This window comes from Herpailurus yagouaroundi, unplaced genomic scaffold, assembly GCF_014898765.1.
Source record: "Herpailurus yagouaroundi ecotype Mexico unplaced genomic scaffold, PumYag 163, whole genome shotgun sequence".
NCBI lineage: Eukaryota > Metazoa > Chordata > Mammalia > Carnivora > Felidae > Herpailurus > Herpailurus yagouaroundi.
Window position 1 is genome coordinate 41,505,550 of NW_024412404.1, and position 18,105 is coordinate 41,523,654.

Below are 18,105 nucleotides of genomic sequence, written 5' to 3' on the forward strand. Positions count from 1 at the left end.
ACTTGTTGGGAAGCAAGAACAACGTGTCAACACGAAGAGCAAACAGGGCCCCGGACAAAGTGTGGATTGTCATATCAAGGGGAAGGAGTGGGCATTGTCAACGCTGTTTGCAGACTCAGAAATAGCACCAACCACAGACGTTTGAATCAGATCTGCAGCAGCTGGGCTCCTGTCTGCGGCACAGCAGGGCCTGCCCAGGGCAGGCCCCATGAAAGATCACTTTTTGGGTTCCTTGTGGACCTTGCTGGGGCTTGGGGAATTGGGAGATTATTGACAACCTTCCCTCATCACGAGCCAGCCAGGTTGTCCTAAGGCACCTGGTGTGAGCACTTGGAGTAAGCTGCCATCTGGATTCCAAGCCCCCTTTCTGACCAACAGTGGGGGTTGGTAGTGGGGAGCAAGGAGCCACTGCTCCCCTCACATCTTGGCCAAATAGAAGGTGTTGAAGCTGCAGCCACCAACTCACCCCTGTTGGTTAAGCCTGCGCCCAAACCCCCTTCCCCTGTGAGCCTGGGTATTTCCCATGATCCCCTGGGGTGCCTCAAAAGTGCAGATGCCTTGGCCTTGCCAGGATATTCCAATACTGAAAGTCTGGATGGCATCTTCATATTTTCAGAAGCTTGCCAGGGGAGTTTGCTGTTCAGATTGGTTGGTGGGAGCTTTCTCCTCTCACCAGAGAGCCTCCTGCCTCCAAGGGCTGGTTATACAGAAACCTAAGCATTTTATGCCCAGCTCATAGGGACCACGTGTTACTGAGTGCTGTTGTTATTTTCAGTATTATTACTGTTATTTCTACTGCTCTTTTCTGGGTTAGAGTAAATGTTCCCTTATGTATGCATTCACTAAGCTGGCCTGGAAATTTGCCTTGCTGTTCCCACTTGGAAACCATCTTTGGGCATGGTTTGCCTTCCTTTCCAGTTGGCCAACTCAATTTTTGAGCAGCTGGGTGTCTATGGTACTCAGCCGTCTTGAGCTAATCAGGGTTGTTCTTCTCGAGGAGATATAGGTCTGGCTGGGGTTAGGACGGCTGGTTTTCCAGGCCATCGGTAGAAGCCAAAGTCACCTTTACCTCCCCTTTCAGAGGAGAGAGAGAAGAGTTAGCCTTGAGTAAACAAGGCTTCTAGAATTGAGGTATTTTCTCCAGACAGGAAAAAGAGTATCCTCTACCACCATGAGGTCAGATCACTGTTCTAAAGTCCAGGAGCCTTGTCTCCTCTCGACACCGGCTCGTCTGCAAAATGGGGGTGATAGTTACTGCCTTTGCGGGACTGCCAGGAGGGTTCCGTGAAACGATACCAGTCAAGCGCTTAGCCCAGTGCCCCGCACATGGAGGAGGCACCACTGCTTCTGCCACTGGTGGTGTTATCATTGCCACTGTCTTCATAACCATCCTGTTTTCATTTGTGGCAGAGCCAGGCAGCTCCACAGGGACCCAGTGAGCTTCAAGAGCCCCAAGCGTAGCATCGCAGGCTTTTCCCACAGTTGCATCACAACGGCGAGTCTGTTGCTCATGAGAGCGCCCAGGAGCTGCTCCGTCACAGTTGTCTATCTCCAGTGTCCTGTGGATAAGATCTGTTACCATTCTCAGCTCCAGGTCTGAAATATACAAAGAACAGGGCCTGCTTGTTCAATCCAAGCTTCTAAGGTTTAACTCCCAAAGGAAATTAAATTAGCTGCCTGCAGCTATGACAGTCTGTCGTGTTTCTTTGCAGGGAATGTCACCCTTAATATCATGCAGATCTTATGTATAATTTTCTCTGTTTAATTCTTTTAAAATAACGTGAAGTTTCCAGCAGGAACCAGCAAAGCACCAAAGGTGAAAATTGAGGAGTAACTAGGGTTTGTCCCCTTTTCTGGTCTTGCCATCCCTTCCGCCAGCCAGGTATAAAATGAGTCCACACACAGAGGGTACGTGCTTGGTGGTTGTTCTGCTAAAAGCCACCATAGTGTACCCTCTCTCCACCACCTATTCCAGACCTTTGTCACAGGAACTGGCTTAGGACTGAACTCCACGTTAGTGGGGTTGCCTTTCCCTTTGTCGAAAAATGGCTCTTCGGTGTCTCACTGGGTGGTCCGGTCCCGGTGAACCCTCCCCTCCACCTCAGCCCAGCACTATAGTCCCAGACCTATTTACCTTTCTGACAGAAAGTCCCTCCCTCCAGATTATTTGTGGCTTAGAAATCAGCCCGGCCTGGCCCAGACTGGAGCCATTGTAATGTAATTGGGTTTTAGGTATGCTCGTGTTTGTGCTAGCATTTGCAGAGATGGCAGCAAGCCCCGGAAATGCCAAAACCATGAATGTGACTTTTGTACTCCTCCCGCAGACTGGCGATAACTGGTAGGGAAACTCTGGACTTTGAGAGGGGGGGACCCTGGGATAATGGAGGGGCATGGGCCCTGGCAGTGGGAAGACTGAGGTGTGATTAGGAAAGGGTCCCTGGAGTCTGGGAGTGCTCAAGGTGCACTTGGAAGAAGAATGTGGGTGGGAGGGCCCCCCCCCCCCAAGTGGGCATTTCTCTCCACTGACTTTGCCTGTTTAAATCTGGTCTCTGCCCTCACCTGAGGCCTGAGCTCCTCAAACAGAAGAAAAAAAAAAAAATTTGGTGAGGTGGGAGCCAATGGTCAGAGCCGGTTTGCTGCTGACTGTGGGCTTGCAGCCTGGGAGGATGTCCTTTGGCTCCCTGTCAACCAAGAGAGGGTGCATGTCCAGGTAGAGTGTAGACTGCTTTCATGCCTATGTCTCTGGGGCTCCGCCCAGGGCCAGGCCTAGCAGAGGCACCCAGGGAATGCTGTGGGATTGAACAGATTGATGGGCAGATGAGTGGAAGAATGAATAAATGTGTAAATGTTGTGGGGGGAAGAGCAGTACTTCGGGGATGACTTTAGAGTCCAGACACGACTGGGATATGGTCTTAGCTCAGCCACGCACAAGCCACGTGACATTGGGCAAATTACATAACCTGTCTGTGCCTCAGTTTCCTCATCTGTGAGGAGACTGAAGGAGATAAGATACACTGAGCAGTCAACACAGTGCCTGGTACAGAGGTGGTTTGCTCGCTCGGGGTCATTTTCTCATTCCTCGCTCCCACCTCCAGGCCATCAACTTCCTTCCTCTGGAGCCCTCCGTCCTCTGTGGTCCCCAGCAACCCTGCTTGCTGCTCTCCCACACTGCTCTGCCATTTTACTTCATCGCACAAGCTGACTGTGTTCCAAATATTGAAACTTCTCTTCTTCCCAGAGTGGACAACTCCCAGGGGAAACCTGAAGGGTATTTTCTCAAGTTCTCGATCCCCATCCTTCTAAAGGGGCTTCCCTCAGAAGAGTCACTCACCTTGGTCTTCACCCCATTGTCCTTCTTCCTCTGTGCCTCACCCAAGGTGTTCAGAGTTTGCTGGAGGAGGCAGAACAGAGGCAGGTGGACCCACAGCCTGGAGGGTAGGGAAGGGTCAGGTGTGGAGACCAGGAGGCTCCTGGACCAGCACAGGAAGGAAAAGGGTGGAGGAGAGAGTCAGGTTGGGAAGAGGAAAGACATCCTCAGCCTGGGCCCATCGTGGTGCAGGCCTGGTGTGAGCTTGTCCTAGCTCTGCAGAGCCAGCCTGAGCCAGCTGGGGAAATGGCCCACCAGCTTGAAGAAGGCCTGTGAGGGTAGTGGTTGTGCCAGCTGAGTAGTGGGGCCAGGCTGTCCTGAACATCAAAGCGTGAAGTGACAAGGCATCAGACTAGAGCAGTGAAGTGGGACAGCTGGGAGGTGACTTGGAGGAGAGGTTTCTCGAAGGAAGCTTTGGAGAGCTCAGTGGCTGAGTGAGCCCAGCAGGGCAGGGGTTTGGGAGCTTCCAGCTTGAGATGTGGATACTGCGGAGGGAAACGGGTTGAGAGCCCCTTTCCCATCTGTAAAATGAGAGAGATTGTGCACAATCTGCGAATTCTCCGGCTTACACATTCTTGGATGTACCTTCTGGGGCATTTCTAGATTCCAGACGAGGCTTGTATTCCAAATCCAAACAGATTCCTTTTGTCCTACCAAGTGGGGGGTAAAGAGGAACATGTGAGCCCAGTTGGGCACGGAGGATGGTTGGCAATCTCTGTTCCCCAGCCATCAGCTTTTCTGTTTCCTCTCTGCTGCACTACTGCGTGCAGGGGGCCCGAACTGCCAAACAGGCTCTTTTCCTGCCCATTCCTTTGTCCCTTCTGGGGACCGGCAGTACCATTCTCCCACGTACCCACACCTTGCTTCCCCGTTGTCCTGTGACAGCCCTCCTTCACTGTCCTCGTCCCTCTGATATGGCAGGCTGGTGGGAGTTGGGGGGAAATGACAGTCAGGGATAGGCTTCCAGCACTTCCCTCTGTCCCTAGAACAGATCCACCACGGGCTCATATCTCCTCCGTGGCCAGAAGAAAGATCCACAGCTTGGCAGTTGGCAAAAAGACCATATATTAAGAAATAATAATAAAAGCCTGTCTTGTGCCTTCTTCCCAGATTCTGTTGACTGAAGAGTTTGTAGAGAAAATGTTGGAGGACTTAGAAGATTTGACTTCTCCAGAGGAAGTAAGCCTGTTTGATTCTCTCTAACAGCGGCTTCCAGTCTCCAGGAGCCTGTGTGTGTCTTTCTGTCTGTCTGTCTCCAAGGTGTGGGGATAGGCTGGAAAGGAGACCCTGGAGATGTTAAACGGCTTTATTTCTGTCTTCCCACCACCCCCTGCCCCACCCCAGCTGCCATAAGGACACCCAGCAAATTGTCCAAATTGGTGGCTCCGAGAACCTCATTGAAGAGGCAGCCAGGGCCTTTGGGCTGGTGGTTCTCCTCAGCCCCTGCTGTTCCCTGGCAGGTTCTGAACAGAAAGCCCACGCCTGCTGCCAGAGAACATTCCACTGGGGAGTTCTGGTGGGCAGTAAGGGACTCCTGCTCTCGCCTCAGGCCACCCAGGAGCCAGCCTCCTTCCTTCTCCAGCCATGAGCTCTCCCTTCTTGGTCTGCCTCTTCCAGCAGGAGGAGCTAGCAGGCCAGGTGGGGGCTTGTGCCTTCCCTGGCTCCTCATCTGGGGTACATGAATGGAGCCCATAATCCCCTTTGTTTTTCTTCCTTGTTCCTGGCATCCTCATTTGCAGGGACTTACCTCATCCTGGAAAGTCCCGTCCCCTCCCCCGGCCTCCTACTAAGCTGCACCCCAGTGGGATCTGAGCCTTCCTGGCCTCAATGCCCCATAGGTTAGTGGAACATTAGCAACCTAGCCAGGCCTCTGGAGGGCCCTCCTCTGCCTATGCGAGAGACAGACAGATGCTTCTATTGGCCTTTCTGCCGGGAAGTGTGTTTGGGGGAGAACTCCTTCACCTCCCAGCAGCCAGGCTTTCAAGCCAGAGGGAGGCCATGCAGGGGCTAGATTTCAGCCAGGGCTGGAGTTTACAGCTGCCAGGGCTCCCAGGGCCGTATCAGCCAGGACATGGTGGCCTCTGATGTCCACCAGGTGGAGGAGAGAACACAGGGTGAGACTGTCCTATCCAGGTCCCCAGGTGGACAGGAACTCCTCAGAACCTGAGGTCACCTCTGCCCTCTGGGATGTGGCTTGATAAATTAACTCATTTATACATTCCAAAGTCACCAAGCACCCAGTCTGTGCCAGCCAATCAACCCCCACAAGTCACCGGTCCCTGAGGCCTGGCTCCTATTCACTCAGACCAGAGCCAGCTGCCCAGAAGTGCTTCCGGAGAGGCCGTGTCGCACTAGGATGGCACCGTGCCAGACTGCTGCTTTGAGCTTGGGTGTTGAAGGGGTAGGAGGGGGACAGTCCAGGCAGGAGGGACAGGAGCCAGGGGGAGCTTAGGAAAGTAGGTCACTAAAAATGACTTTTTTTTTTTTTTTTTTTTTTTTTTTTTTTTTTGCTTCTCTGTCCAGAGGCTGTCCCCACATCCTGCCCCACTCTCACTCACTTTGGTCCTGGCTTGGACAAGTCCCCCATCAGAGGGAGGGAGAGGGGGCCAGCCAGGAAGTATTAGGTCCGTCCACTTCCAGCCCCAGCTCTAGGCAGGCTGAGGGCCCTGTTCTTCCCACCTTTCCAGGCTGGGCTGACTTCTCACCTAGCCCTGGGACAGTAGGAGACATAAACAGCAGACCCAGTTTCCAAGTCAGTGAGCATCTAGTGAGCACCAGCTGTGTACCAGACCACATGCAAGGTCCTGGAGAGGGAATGAGATGTATCAGCCTCTTTCCCCTACCCCAAACAGAAGCCGGAGAAACAAAACTGTAAGCAAATCCGTGATTCCTGGGCTGGGGTAGGAAGAACTTGGACTCTCTTTGGCTTCCGCTGGCACCATGCTCAGGCTGGTAACCCTGGGTAACAGATGAGCTTGAATCAAGGAGAGCAGGATGGGGATGCACCAGGCCCAAGAAATCACCTCCAGCCACCCTTGTCCTGCTCCCCTGCTCCCACTGAGGCCAAGCCAGGGCCTCCTTCCCTTTGGACCCTTTGGCCAAGGCCACAGGTTCCAGGGTCCTTCTGCACCAGCCTCTGGAAGAGAAGCCATGGCAGGGACAGGACCACAAAGTTCCAGACCTCAAGCCACTTCCCTGTATCATCTGCACCCTCCCCCTGCCCCCCATCCCCCCAGCCCCAGGGCCTCAGGGAGCAGATTCCTTACATGCTTGTGGCCGGAGGCAGAACCAAGGAAGTGAGCTGGAGGGAGGTCAGCACAGTCAAGAAAGAGTTAGAAAACATGCCTCCTCCAACCCCAGTTAATTATTGGCAGGGCAAGGGGAAAGAAGGGGTCACCGAACTCCAGCAGCTTGACCCCAGCCACCCACCTGGGAATAGCATTTGCAGTTGAAGCCAGGCAACCAGTGGCCTCTCTTGCCCCCAGCACCTGGGGGACAGAGCATGGGTGAGGGCCCTGGCCTCTCTTTAGGCAGCCTGGAAAGAAGGCAGTAAGTTCTGCTAACTGTGTGCACTCTGGCTCTGTGCTTGCTCCCTCCACAGTTCAAACTTCCCAAAGAGTACAGCTGGCCTGAAAAGAAGCTGAAAGTCTCCATTCTGCCCGACGTGGTGTTCGATAGTCCACTGCACTAGCCTGGGCTGGGCCCTGCAGGGGCCAAGGGAGAGCCCAGCTGCTCCCCGGTGACTTCCAGTATAACAACTGCGTAAAAGAGATTCCCACAAATAAAAGGACAAGTGTGAGGATGACTGCGCAGCCACCGCACCCCCGCCTCACCTGCAGCTCAGGGGCCTCACCCCCCAGCCAGCCAAGCCCCCTGGGCTGGGAGCCGGCAAATGCAAACCTTCCCCTCCAGCTGCTGCCACAGGCTGTGGTTTGAGATTTGACTCTGGACCTTCGATGTGCCCTTAGGTGGAGACAGGCCTCATCCTCACCTATCCCCTGCCACACAGTCCAGCACGAGGGAGTGGAGTGGCCGCGTGTGTGCCCTGCCCAGTTCTGCTCTGGGAAGCCTTTGGTAGGCAAGCTCCTCTGGCCACGGAACAGCTCCTCCAGCCGTGTTTGCTTTTCTTCCTCCTTATTTTATTTTGTAGAAACCGGATGGTATTTTATTGGTCTTCAAAGATGTCCAGAAGCCGTGTATATAATGTTTTTTAAACAGAACTTTATTCCCAGATGAACTTTCTCATTCTCTAGGACAGGGGCCTAGGGCCGTCTCGCCCTCCCTGAGCCACCACCAGAGAAGGTGCCGGTGTCCGCCTGCCAGCCCAGGGCCCGGAGGAGCCAGCTTCACAGAGAGGCTTTTCTTCCCAGCTGGGCCTGGTGGAGCCTGGGGCAGGGGGAGAGCTGACTTACGCCCCCATGCAGCCTTCAGCCGAGTTTCGCTGGGGCCAGGAGGACGTGCTGCTTGTTCTCAAGTGGACTAGGCCCCTGGCAGAGTTCAAGGACCACCAGGGTCTCAGAGACTTGGTAGCCCCGGCCCCATCTTCCGGGCCTTGTCCACCCAGCCAGGCTTGCCTGAGAGGGTGAGGCCCAGCACTGCGTAGACCATCCCCACCTGCCCCTCAGGGCCTAGGTCTCCAGCTCTTTGACCAGTCCGGTCCCATTTCCTCATCCCCTGGGCCTCCCAGCCTCCAGGCTGCAGGACTCTGGCATATTAAAAATGGAAAAAATCAACTTTTCAACATGTCCTTCACTTTGATTTTGCAAGCACCGCACTCTGCCGCCCTCCTCCTCCCTGCATCCATTCTTTTCTTGTCTTTCCTTCCCCATTTCCTTCCCTGGGCCTCTTTCCCTGCATCCTGGCCTCTCATTGTCTCTTGCCCCCCTACTGCAGATCTCATGGTCTTCCTCCCAGAAACAGACCAATCTCTGGCCCGTGGGTTTAGGGTTCCTCTTGGGTTATCTCCCACTTCTGACCTGGAATCAACAGGCCCCTTTCGTACCCTCTTACCTCTCACTCTAGGGACTGCTATTTCAAGATCACCCTTCAGGCCTTTCCAAAGCAAACTCCTTTTGTCTTGTCGGGGACCTAATAGGACCACACACTGCCCCATCTGCACTGCCATACACACATGGGCACCACCATAGTGCTACAGGAGGCTCATGGGGGGCAGGACCCCTCTGATGAGAGCTTCAGCCAAAGAGCTGCCTCTAGGGGTCATGAGGGCAGTGGCCAGGCCCTCCAGGGAGCAAGATCTGGACCTCCAAGGGACCACTGGGGCCTGGCTGCTTCTCTGCACATACCCTCAGGCCTACTCAGTTAGCTCCATCAGACTCAGAGCTTCAAGGTGGATCAGTCTGGAGTACTGGGAAAGACAGGCTCCAGGCCTCCACCAATGAAGAGGAAGCTCCTTTGGACCTGATGTTGGTAGTAGCTGTGCCTTCCGCTCCAAGGACTTTTCCAAAAGGACATTTTTTCTGGCCTTCGCGCACCATAGAATCACTGCCTTTGAAGCTCTTGTCATCTGATGTTTCATGGCCAGAGAGGTGCCCTTAGCTTGTCTCCTTTCCTTGCCACCCTGACCTTGCCTCTCCACAAATTCTTTCCTTCTGGGGACCTGCCTCTTCCTGTCTGGTTTGGCTGATGGGGAGGAGGGTATTTTCTGGACTAAGCTTTGTCATCATTATGGGAGGCAGGCGGGAAGCAGGTGAGCTCTGAGACAATGAGCGTGAAGCCTGTGGCCCCTTCCTGCCCCGTGATGTCAGGAACCTCCAAGGTCCAGCTGAGGCCAGGTGTCCATCTCCTTTCCCTACAGTGCATTGGCTCTGGTGGAGTAGCAGAGCATACACCATCTCTGACCTGGCCTTCCAGAGGTTTCTCTGGGAGGGGGACTCTCTATTGAGCTTCTGGCTGGGGAGAAGGGACCCTCACTGAGGACCAAGTGAGGCCGACCGTGTAGCCTGCCCAGCATAGCGCCTGGCATATGGTGGGTACTCATTAAATGCCTCTTTCCCTCCCTGCAGCTCTTTGGGAGCCCTGACATAGTGAGTTGGGGAGGTAAGAAGCCTCCCTCCCTAAATCTGCACCTTTCAGAGGCTTCCTTGTGGCTTGCCCAGTCCCTCCCTCCAGGTCCCTGTGGCTAAAGCTTCTGAGAGGAAGGGGCTCCCCCATGCAGTTGGACTTCCATGTACATATGGTACACTCTGGAACTTCTCAGGTCCAGTGTGGGCTACAAGAGGACCACAGACCCAGCTGTCATTCTGACGGGTAGAGCAGCTCATGCAAGGTCTCAGGTCTGGCCAGGGAGCTGGGTGCCTCTTCCTGCCCTTCTCTTCCTCTTCCAAAGGCAAGCCTTCAGGGCAGGAACCAGGAAGCCTTGGGGAGAGTCTAAAGGGCTAGAGCATTTTAAAAAATAAACACAGGGTCTTGGGACTGGGTTTTGAGATTGAGTTGAGAGCAGGGAAAAAACCCTGAAGGTTGGTGCCCCTATGGGGCAGACCAGTAGAGAACTCCCTTGACTGTATTTTTTTATCTGGTTGTCTTTCCTCTCTGGCTTCCAGGTCCTCTATGCCAGGGGAGGTACCTGGGTCCCTGTTAGAAGACAGGAGCCCTGTAGGGAGAGCCCTCCTTTTGTATAAGTACCTGAATGCTGCAGTGAGCAGACTTTTGTAAAATTTTATATTAGTTTCTAATGTCAATTGTGACTCGGTTCCTGGGGGCTGCAGCCAGCTTGGGACTTTTGTAAGAATTTTTGGGTGACTCACTTAGATGTCGTTTCCTTCTTGCTCCCTCTTCCTCTGTGTAATCTAAGTGCATTAAACATATTTGCAGAAGTGCCTGGATCTTGTGCTCCTTTCTGGATGCCTGGAGTAGGGGAGCGGAAAGCCTGGGGCCCTGGTAGAGGGGGTGGGTTGGACGCAGCCACTTAGAAGAAGCCAGGATGGGGGAAGGCCCCAGAAGACTGTTGTCGGGAGTGGTGGGGGTGCCAAGGAGCAGGATCACGCAGCTGGTGACTCTTCAGTCATGCAGAAATGACTTTGCAGGGACAGGCTCCTTTTCACTGGTCTTGAATTCCTCTAAGGTCGTGGGGGTAGGTGCAAGGCACAGGTCTGGGAAGATGAGTGGGTGGGTCAAGACCCTCTTTATTCCCCTTCTGCCCTCCTCTCACCAAAAAGCCCTTTCCCCTTGGAAAGGTGGGCCTTCCTTACCTCCCATTTTAGAGTCCTCGTGTCCCTTCCAGCGAGGGCCAGGAGACAGCCACTCCCCTAACCATCTAAGTTCAGCCTCCTAACCCACTGCCTGATAGCAGTTTGGAGGGGCAGCCTCAGAGCCGTCACACCCACTGGGCGACACAGAAGCCAGCCTTCCCTTCCTGTGGCCTGGGTGAGGAGGTGATGGATCCTCCTTCTGTGGATTGCCCGGCTCCTGTTTCTTCGGGGCCTGGCATGGAAAACAGAGCCCAGTGCCCGTGGGGAGAAGACAACAGCCTGGGACCTCAGAGGCAGGAAGGAGAGGATCCACACCCAGACCGGGTACCCAGAACCTGCAGGACTGCTCTGGGCCTTCACGTGTCCTTTCCCTTCCTGCTAGGCCTAGCTCTCTGGGAGAACAGCAGGGCCTTTTTTCTGGTCCTCAGGATGGAGCCGTAGCACCCAGAGGCTTCTGCTGGAGCTACTGGCAGAAGTCCTGGGGGGATCACGAGAAGGGAGGGGGCAAAGGGTGTCATTTCTTATGAAGGGACTCCCTGTCCTCTTTGAGAACCAGTCATATCTGGGGGACTTTCCCCAAGCCGAGGTCAGTACTCCTTCCCTGTGAACTCCTACTGAACCGTCGTGGCTGGCCCCTGGAACAGTGGGGCAGGTCCTGTCTGGGGCCCTCAGTCACTGGCAGACAGAGCAAGGGAGCTGGGAGGGTCTGGAGCCAGGCTGACAAGCACAGGGCGGCCCAGGCCACACCCCTTCCCCTTTTCTTTTCTCCTTGGAGGTTGGGGGGTGATTATCTAATCTTCCTCATCTGACCAACCTAGAAGGACCCAGGGCCACAGAGTTCCTGCCCCAGAGAGTACAGAATTGCAAGATTCTGTGTTTTGGTAGTTCCAGGAGACAGGACTAGGCTGTGGTTATTTCTGGAAAGAGGCTCCTGTGCCTATATCAGAGACCCCACCCTAGATTTAGGGAGGGGAGAAATCTGCCATGTGTTATGTAATGTAGCCTCCAAAAGACCTGTACATTCCTCCAGGTGTCGCTCTGCCCCATCTGGGGGGCAGGGGGTGGGATGGGGTTCAGGGGCCCTGGGTTGTGGGGAACCCACAGGCTCCAGAGCCATGGGGCTAGGGAGCCTAGGAGATTTGCCAAACTAGCCTGACCAGAAGGAGAATGCAAGCTGGAAGTGACTCAACGCAGCCTGCCAGGCACTGAGGCAGCTACAGGTTGCAGCCCAGAGGAGGTGGGGAGACCAGGGTGGGGGTGAGGGATTGAGGCGCAGGGCAGGAAAAGGGAGAGATCTGTCCCAATACAGCAGCGGGGAGGCTGGGGGCGGGGGGGGGGGGGGGGAGGGGGGGGAAGGGGGGAAGGGGGGGAGGGCGGGGCAGGTCAGGATGTGGTTTGGGAGGGGCAACCATCTCTAGGCCCCTTCCTTGGGGGTACCATGGGACAGTCCCTTTCTCTCCCCCTTACTTCCAGAAGTCTTTGGGAGAGAGCTAAGGACAGGATGGGGGAGGGGGCAAGATGCCTGCTGGTGGGAGTCCATGGTCTGTGTTCGTTCACTCATTCTTTGAACAAATGCATGCTAGGCCCTCTGCTATACTCTGGGAGACTGGACACAGGCCCAGCCTTAAAGAGTATGTAGTGCAGTGGGGAAAACAGGGAAACAATTGCAAGGAAGAGCCATAAAAGAGAAAGGCAGTAAGCCGCTTTCCGTCCTACACCAGCTCCACCACTTATTGTCAGTATGACTTTAGGTTTTTCATCTGCAAATGGATATTCACTTCACAGAGCTTTTGCAAGGATTATATGAGACAATACACATGAGACCCCTGGCACATAGTAATTGCTCGATTAGTGTTAACCATTTATTAAAGGGCTATGCTAGCTAGGGTACAGACATAGGAAAGGTACCCAACCCGATCTGGGGAGATTAAAAAAGGCTTCCAGAAAGAAGTGACATCTAAGTCAAAACCTGAAGGATACTTAAGGATGAAGAGGGGTCTTTACTTTCAAAAGCCTTCCAGGCAGATGGAACAAGGACAAAGGCCCCCCAACTCTTCTTGGGATCGGTAGAGTTCAAATTGCTTTAGGTTTAAGGCATCAAGCTTTCATTTGAGAGCCATTCCCTTGCCTGTTGGATGGAGAACATTTTGAAAGACAGCAAGATTAGAGGTAAGGCCCAGGCAGGCCCGGATTAAGGGAGAAGCAGTAGGGATGGAGAGAATGGAACTCATTCATTGATTCAACAAATATTTACCGAGCACCTACTATGTGATAGGTCCCATTCTAGGCACCAGAGATACATCATTAAAAGAAAACTCCTCCTGGGGTGCCTGGCTGGCTCAGGTGGAGGAACATGGCACTCTTGATCTCAGGGTTGTGAGTTTGAGCTCCACAATGGGTATAGAGATTACTAAATAAATAAATAAATAAATAAATAAATAAAACTTAAAAAAAATTTTTCTCCTTTCACAGATCTTATATTTTAGTGTTGGGAGGTAGATAATATTTGTTTAAAATAGAGTACAGAGGGGTGCCTGGGTGGCTCAGTTGGTTAAGTGTCTGACTTTGGCTCAGGTCATGATCTCGTGGTTCTTGAGTTCAAGCCCTGCATCAGGCTCTGTGCTGACCGCTCGGAGCCTGGAGCCTGCTTTGGATTCTGTGACTCCCTCTCTCTCTGCCCATCCCCTACTCACTCTCTGTCTCTCAAAAAGTAAATAAACAAAAAAGTTTTTGAAAAATAGAATACAGAGTACATGGGTATATGCACTCTGGACAAAAAATAAAGCAGAGGAGGAGAGACGGTGAGGGTTGGGGTGGAGTGTGTTTTTAAATACAGAGGTCAAGGAAGGCCTCGCTGCATAGGTGACATTTGAGCAAACAATCTCAATGATAGGAAGAAGCGTGCAATAGGGACATCTGGAGGAAGCGTGGTCCAAGCAAAGTAAAGGGCAACTGCAAAGATCCCAGGGGTAGGGGGAGACACACCAGGTTTACTTAAGGAACAGAAGAGGAAGCCAGTGTGGCTAGAGCAGAATGAGAGGAGAGGAATAACGGGAGATTACTTATACAGATGGCAGATTGTGTAGGACCTTGCAGGCAATTATAAAACGTTGACTTTTACTCTGGTTGAAGTGGGAAGCCATTGGGAGATTTTGAGCAGTGGAGTGACACAATCTAACACATTTTTAAAAGGTTTCTCTGGCTACTGTGTTGAGAACTGACTCCAGAAGGTAAAGGCAGAAGCAGAGAAACCAGTCAGGATCTAGGAAATAATCCAGGCTAGAGATTATGGTGAACTAATGGAGATGTGAAGAAGTAGTCGAGATTTGCTGAAGGTTTAGCTATGGAATGTTCACCAAGAAGTGGAAGATGGCAGTGGGAGAGGGGCGAGTGGGGGAAGTGCGCAGAAAGTAGTACAATTTAGGACATGATGACTGAGATATTCATTGTACCTCCAAGTGAAGATGTCAAGTAGTATACAAGTGGATAATCTGAAAGATATTTAACAAAGGATCTATAACACCTGATGACTGATTGAATGGATAAGGGAGGTGAAAGACAGGGAGATATTAAGGTAGCCTCCCTGATGCTTGGCTTGGTGATTAAGTGGCTGACAGGTCCAGTGGAGGAGAACAGGCTGGAATGTGAAGAAGATGATGAGTTTAGTTTCCAATACATTGAATTCAAAGTGCCCGTGGGACATCTGGTTGGCTACCTGATCGGCAATCAGGAGGGTGAATGTGTGGGCTGAAGATACTGACTGGGGAGTCACCAGTAGACAGAAATAAAGCTTAAGGAGCCAGAGGCTCCAGGTAGCCGGTGTCGATTATTAGCAAGAGACTAGGTTGGAGGGCAGGACGCTACGGACTGTCAACTTTTATGAGATGGAAATTGGAGAAGTCTGTGGTTAGAAAGATAAGAAGAAAATCAGAAGAAGAGTGTGATGTCTTACAAGTTAAGGGGAGCCGTCTAGAAAGGTAAGGAATGCAAGGAATCCTTATCCTGGAGGGCATTGGTGAGGAAGACAGAGAAGGACCCTCTAGCTGCTCTAAGATAGACGTTGTTTTTTCTCCTCACCATCTTTAGAACATGGAATTAAGAATTAGGACTTAGGGGCACCTGGGTGGCTCAGTCGGTTGAGCGGCCGACTTTGGCTCAGGTCATGATCTCGCGGTCCGTGAGTTCGAGCCCCGCGTCGGGCTCTGTGCTGACAGCTCGGAGCCTGGAGCCTGTTTTGGATTCTGTGTCTCCCTCTCTCTGACCCTCCCCCACTCATGCTCTGTCTCTCTCTGTCTCAAAAATAAATAAATGTTAAAAAAATAATAATTAAAAAAAAAGAAAAAAAAGAATTAGGACTTGGAAGCCATTTTCTCCTTGTTTGTTCATTCAGACATGCAAGCATTCATTTATTCATCCATTCAGGATAAGATTTCCCATGTGAGGGGATGCCAAGTGCTGAAGACAGAGGCTCTGTCCATAAAGGGACTACATTACCACCCCACCCCCATCAGGAATAAAGAGATGGAGGTCCTAGAGCAGAGAGGCTCCCTGGTTTTATGGAAGGATCAGTGACCCATGGGTTATACTGAATTGGATTTGAATCTCAGTTCTACCATTTAGAACGTTAATTGCTGATGACTCCAAAATCTATAATCTCAGGACAAACCTTCCCCTTGAGTCTGTCATCCCAACATTTCCACTAGGATATCTGAGCCAACTCAAATTCAACTTAGAGCTAATTATCTTCAATTCTCTTCTTCTTGGTAAATGACACGACCATCCAGCCTCTTGCTGAAGCCCAAATCCTGACAATCATTGAAAAACATTTTGGGGGTCAGTGCCTGGATGGCTCAGTCAGTTAAGTGACCTGAGTCTTGATTTTGGCTCAGGTCATGCTCTCATGGTTCCTGAGTTTGAGCCCCACATGGGGCTCTGCACTGACAGTGTGGAACCTGCTGGAGATTCTCCCTCTTTCTCTGCCCCTCCCCTGCTCACACTCTGTCTCTCTCAAAATAAATAAAAACTTAAAAAAAAAAAGACAGAAGTTTGTAAGGATATACTATATACAGTGAAAAGCACATCTCGATCCCATTCTTATCCCATTTCTGGGTGGGACTCAACCCCCCAGCACGGACTCAACCCCCCCATATCTAACCCATATGTAGTCCTGTTGGCACTACTTCCAAAATATATCCCAAATCTGATGCTTCTTATAACTAGTTTCAAGTCTAAACTTCTTACCGTGACCTATCAGGCCCTGTGTGTTCTGGCTGTGACTGTCTTCTCTCTCACCACAAAGCCTCCTTTCTGCCCTGGAACATGCCTAATCTATTGCTTTCCCATTTGTTTCTCCTTCTGATTGAAGCACTCTTTCCTCAGGTTGTCAATGGCCTGACTCCTCCTGAACATTCAGGTCTTGGCTCAGATGTCGCTTTTCCAGAGAGGTCTGTGTGAGCCCCTTAAACTCTATCACAGAAATTCTTACATATTTAGTACTTTTTGTGCATATATGTATGTATGTATATGTTTTCCAGGGAATCCCCTAAAAAATGTCCGGCACTTAAAGGCTTTTGTTAAATATTTGTTAACTGACCAATGGACCTCCAGCAGTCTACTTCTAAGCCTCCGTTCCCTTATTAATAGAAGGGGGATTATAATGCCTATTTTGCTTGGTAGTTTCAAGCGTCAGAAATGTGGGGGAAAGTTAAGGACATCAGGAAACTGCCCCACAGAGAACCTTCGCATTTCCTTGCTCAGTTCCCTCAGACCGAAGGTGCAGATTTATAAACCCTCCTTTTCCTCCCAGGTAAAAGCAGCTGTGGGTGAAAAGGCCCAGGAAGAAGCGGTCCCACTACGCAGCGGCACCATCGCCCTTTTAAGAAGCGCGGAACTCTCCTCCCACCCTAGTGTTTAATGTACCGAAGTAAGTGCTAGTCACGTGAGGCTCTGGGGGCTGCCCCGCCTTGAAGAGGCGGAGCCCCAGCTTGGAGACCAATAGTAGGAGCAGCCTCCGGAACAGCCCCAACTCCAGACAGGGAAAAGGGGAGGAGCCGGGAGCCACAGCAGCTGTAACAGCACTTCCGGACAATATGCTCCGCCTTCATCCTCCTCCCCTCTCCGTCGGTCTGGGTCTCCAGTGCCGGGTGGGCAGAACCAGCGGGTGCCGATTAAAGGCGCCGCCGTAGCGCTGCCGCTTTCTCCTCGCGTCCCCCTCCCGGTCTCCCCGCCCCCTTCCCGTGTAGCGGGACCGGCCTTGATGTAGGGACACCACCCTCCGCCTGTCTCCGCTGTAGCTCGAGAGTCCGGCTCACTGCAGCCCCCTGCCCGCCGGGATCCCCACCCTGCCGGCCGCACTCTGCTCCGAGCCCATTGTATCCCCTCGCCCCCGGCTGCAGACTCCGAGGCCAGGCCGTGGCGGGAAGATCGGGGACCCCCTGTGCGCCCCTCCAGCGGTCCCACGAGCCGGGCCCCTCCCCCGCCCGCCCTCTTTGCAACGGCGAGGTAGCTGCGAGGGCGCCCTTCCCTCGGTGCAGAGGCGGAGGGGGCCAACAGGCGGGCAGCAGGGACTCAACCGCCCCCATCCCCAGCGGCGCCCCCCCAACGTCCCCTTCCCCGGGGAAGGAGAGCCGGAGCCCTAGAGAGCAGAGGCAGGAAAAGAACTGCCCGGCGCGCAGTTCGTTTTTATTATCGAGATTATTATTAAAAGGGGGCGGGGAGCGCAGGATGCGGGGGAGGGGGCTAGAGACGCAGCTATTTTTATTAAACAGATTATTTCTGAAATAATAATAATACGCGCAAGATGGCTGAAGGTGGCCCTGATGAGACTGTTGGGTTTTTTTTTTCTTTCTTTTTTTTTTTTTTTTTTTTTGATCTGAGGATAAAGCTCTGAGGCGACTGCCGCTGCGGAGACCCTGCCCGAAGTGCCCTCCCCTCAGTTGTGAAGCTTCGGGTGGACAAACGGACCCACAGACCGAGCGACTGGCGTGGGCCCGCCCCGGACGCGTCGCCTGGGCAGCAGCCGGGGGCCGCCGGCGCTCGCCTTTCTGCCGACTTCTTCCAATTCTAATCTTTTTTTATTTTTTGGAAAGGACCGGGGTGGGTGGAGCAGAGGTGGAGAGAAATCGGGACTTGGCATTTTCTCCTCTCTCTCTCCTAATTTGAGGGAGGCCGCCAGCCCTCCCCTTAAAAAAAAAAAAAATCCCACCGAGAGAGAAGAGAGAGAGAGATAGAGAAAGCCCGCTGCAGGACCCTCGAGCGAGCGCGCCCGGACCCCCGGCCACCGCGGCTGCCGCCAGGAGCCCAAGATGGCTGGGCTCTGAGGGAGGCAGCCTGGCCCGGCTGGCTCGGCCCGGCCCCGCCGCCGCAGGCTGGCTCCGACCGCAGCCCCGAGCCTTCCAGGCCGGAGCAGAGGCCGAGAAGAAAAGAAAGTGGGGGGGAGGGGGGCCGGGGTGGCGAAGGGGGAGGGCCGGGGCGGGGGGGAGGGGAGGGCCGGGAGCCGAGCCTCCTGTTCATTAGCAGTTGAGAAAAATT

The 18,105-nt window shown here is 53.0% G+C and overlaps 1 protein-coding gene across 6 annotated transcripts in view; it reads left to right on the forward strand.

The window, feature by feature from the left end:
• Window positions 1-17,798, forward strand: part of SUFU (SUFU negative regulator of hedgehog signaling) — a 124,675-nt gene extending 106,877 nt beyond the window's left edge. For 2 of the 6 annotated variants that reach the window (XM_040486290.1, XM_040486291.1), the window contains exons 11-13: window positions 4,478-4,546; window positions 16,382-16,498; window positions 17,452-17,798. In XM_040486290.1, the coding sequence (XP_040342224.1) occupies window positions 4,478-4,546; window positions 16,382-16,489 (177 nt within the window). In that variant the 3' untranslated portion in view covers window positions 16,490-16,498; window positions 17,452-17,798. Of the gene's footprint in view, window positions 1-4,477; window positions 4,547-6,968; window positions 10,205-16,381; window positions 16,499-17,451 lie in introns of those variants that run through there. The other 4 variants (XM_040486292.1, XM_040486293.1, XM_040486294.1 and 1 more) reach the window with 3 other exon arrangements.
• The last annotated feature ends 307 nt before the right edge of the window (window positions 17,799-18,105 follow it).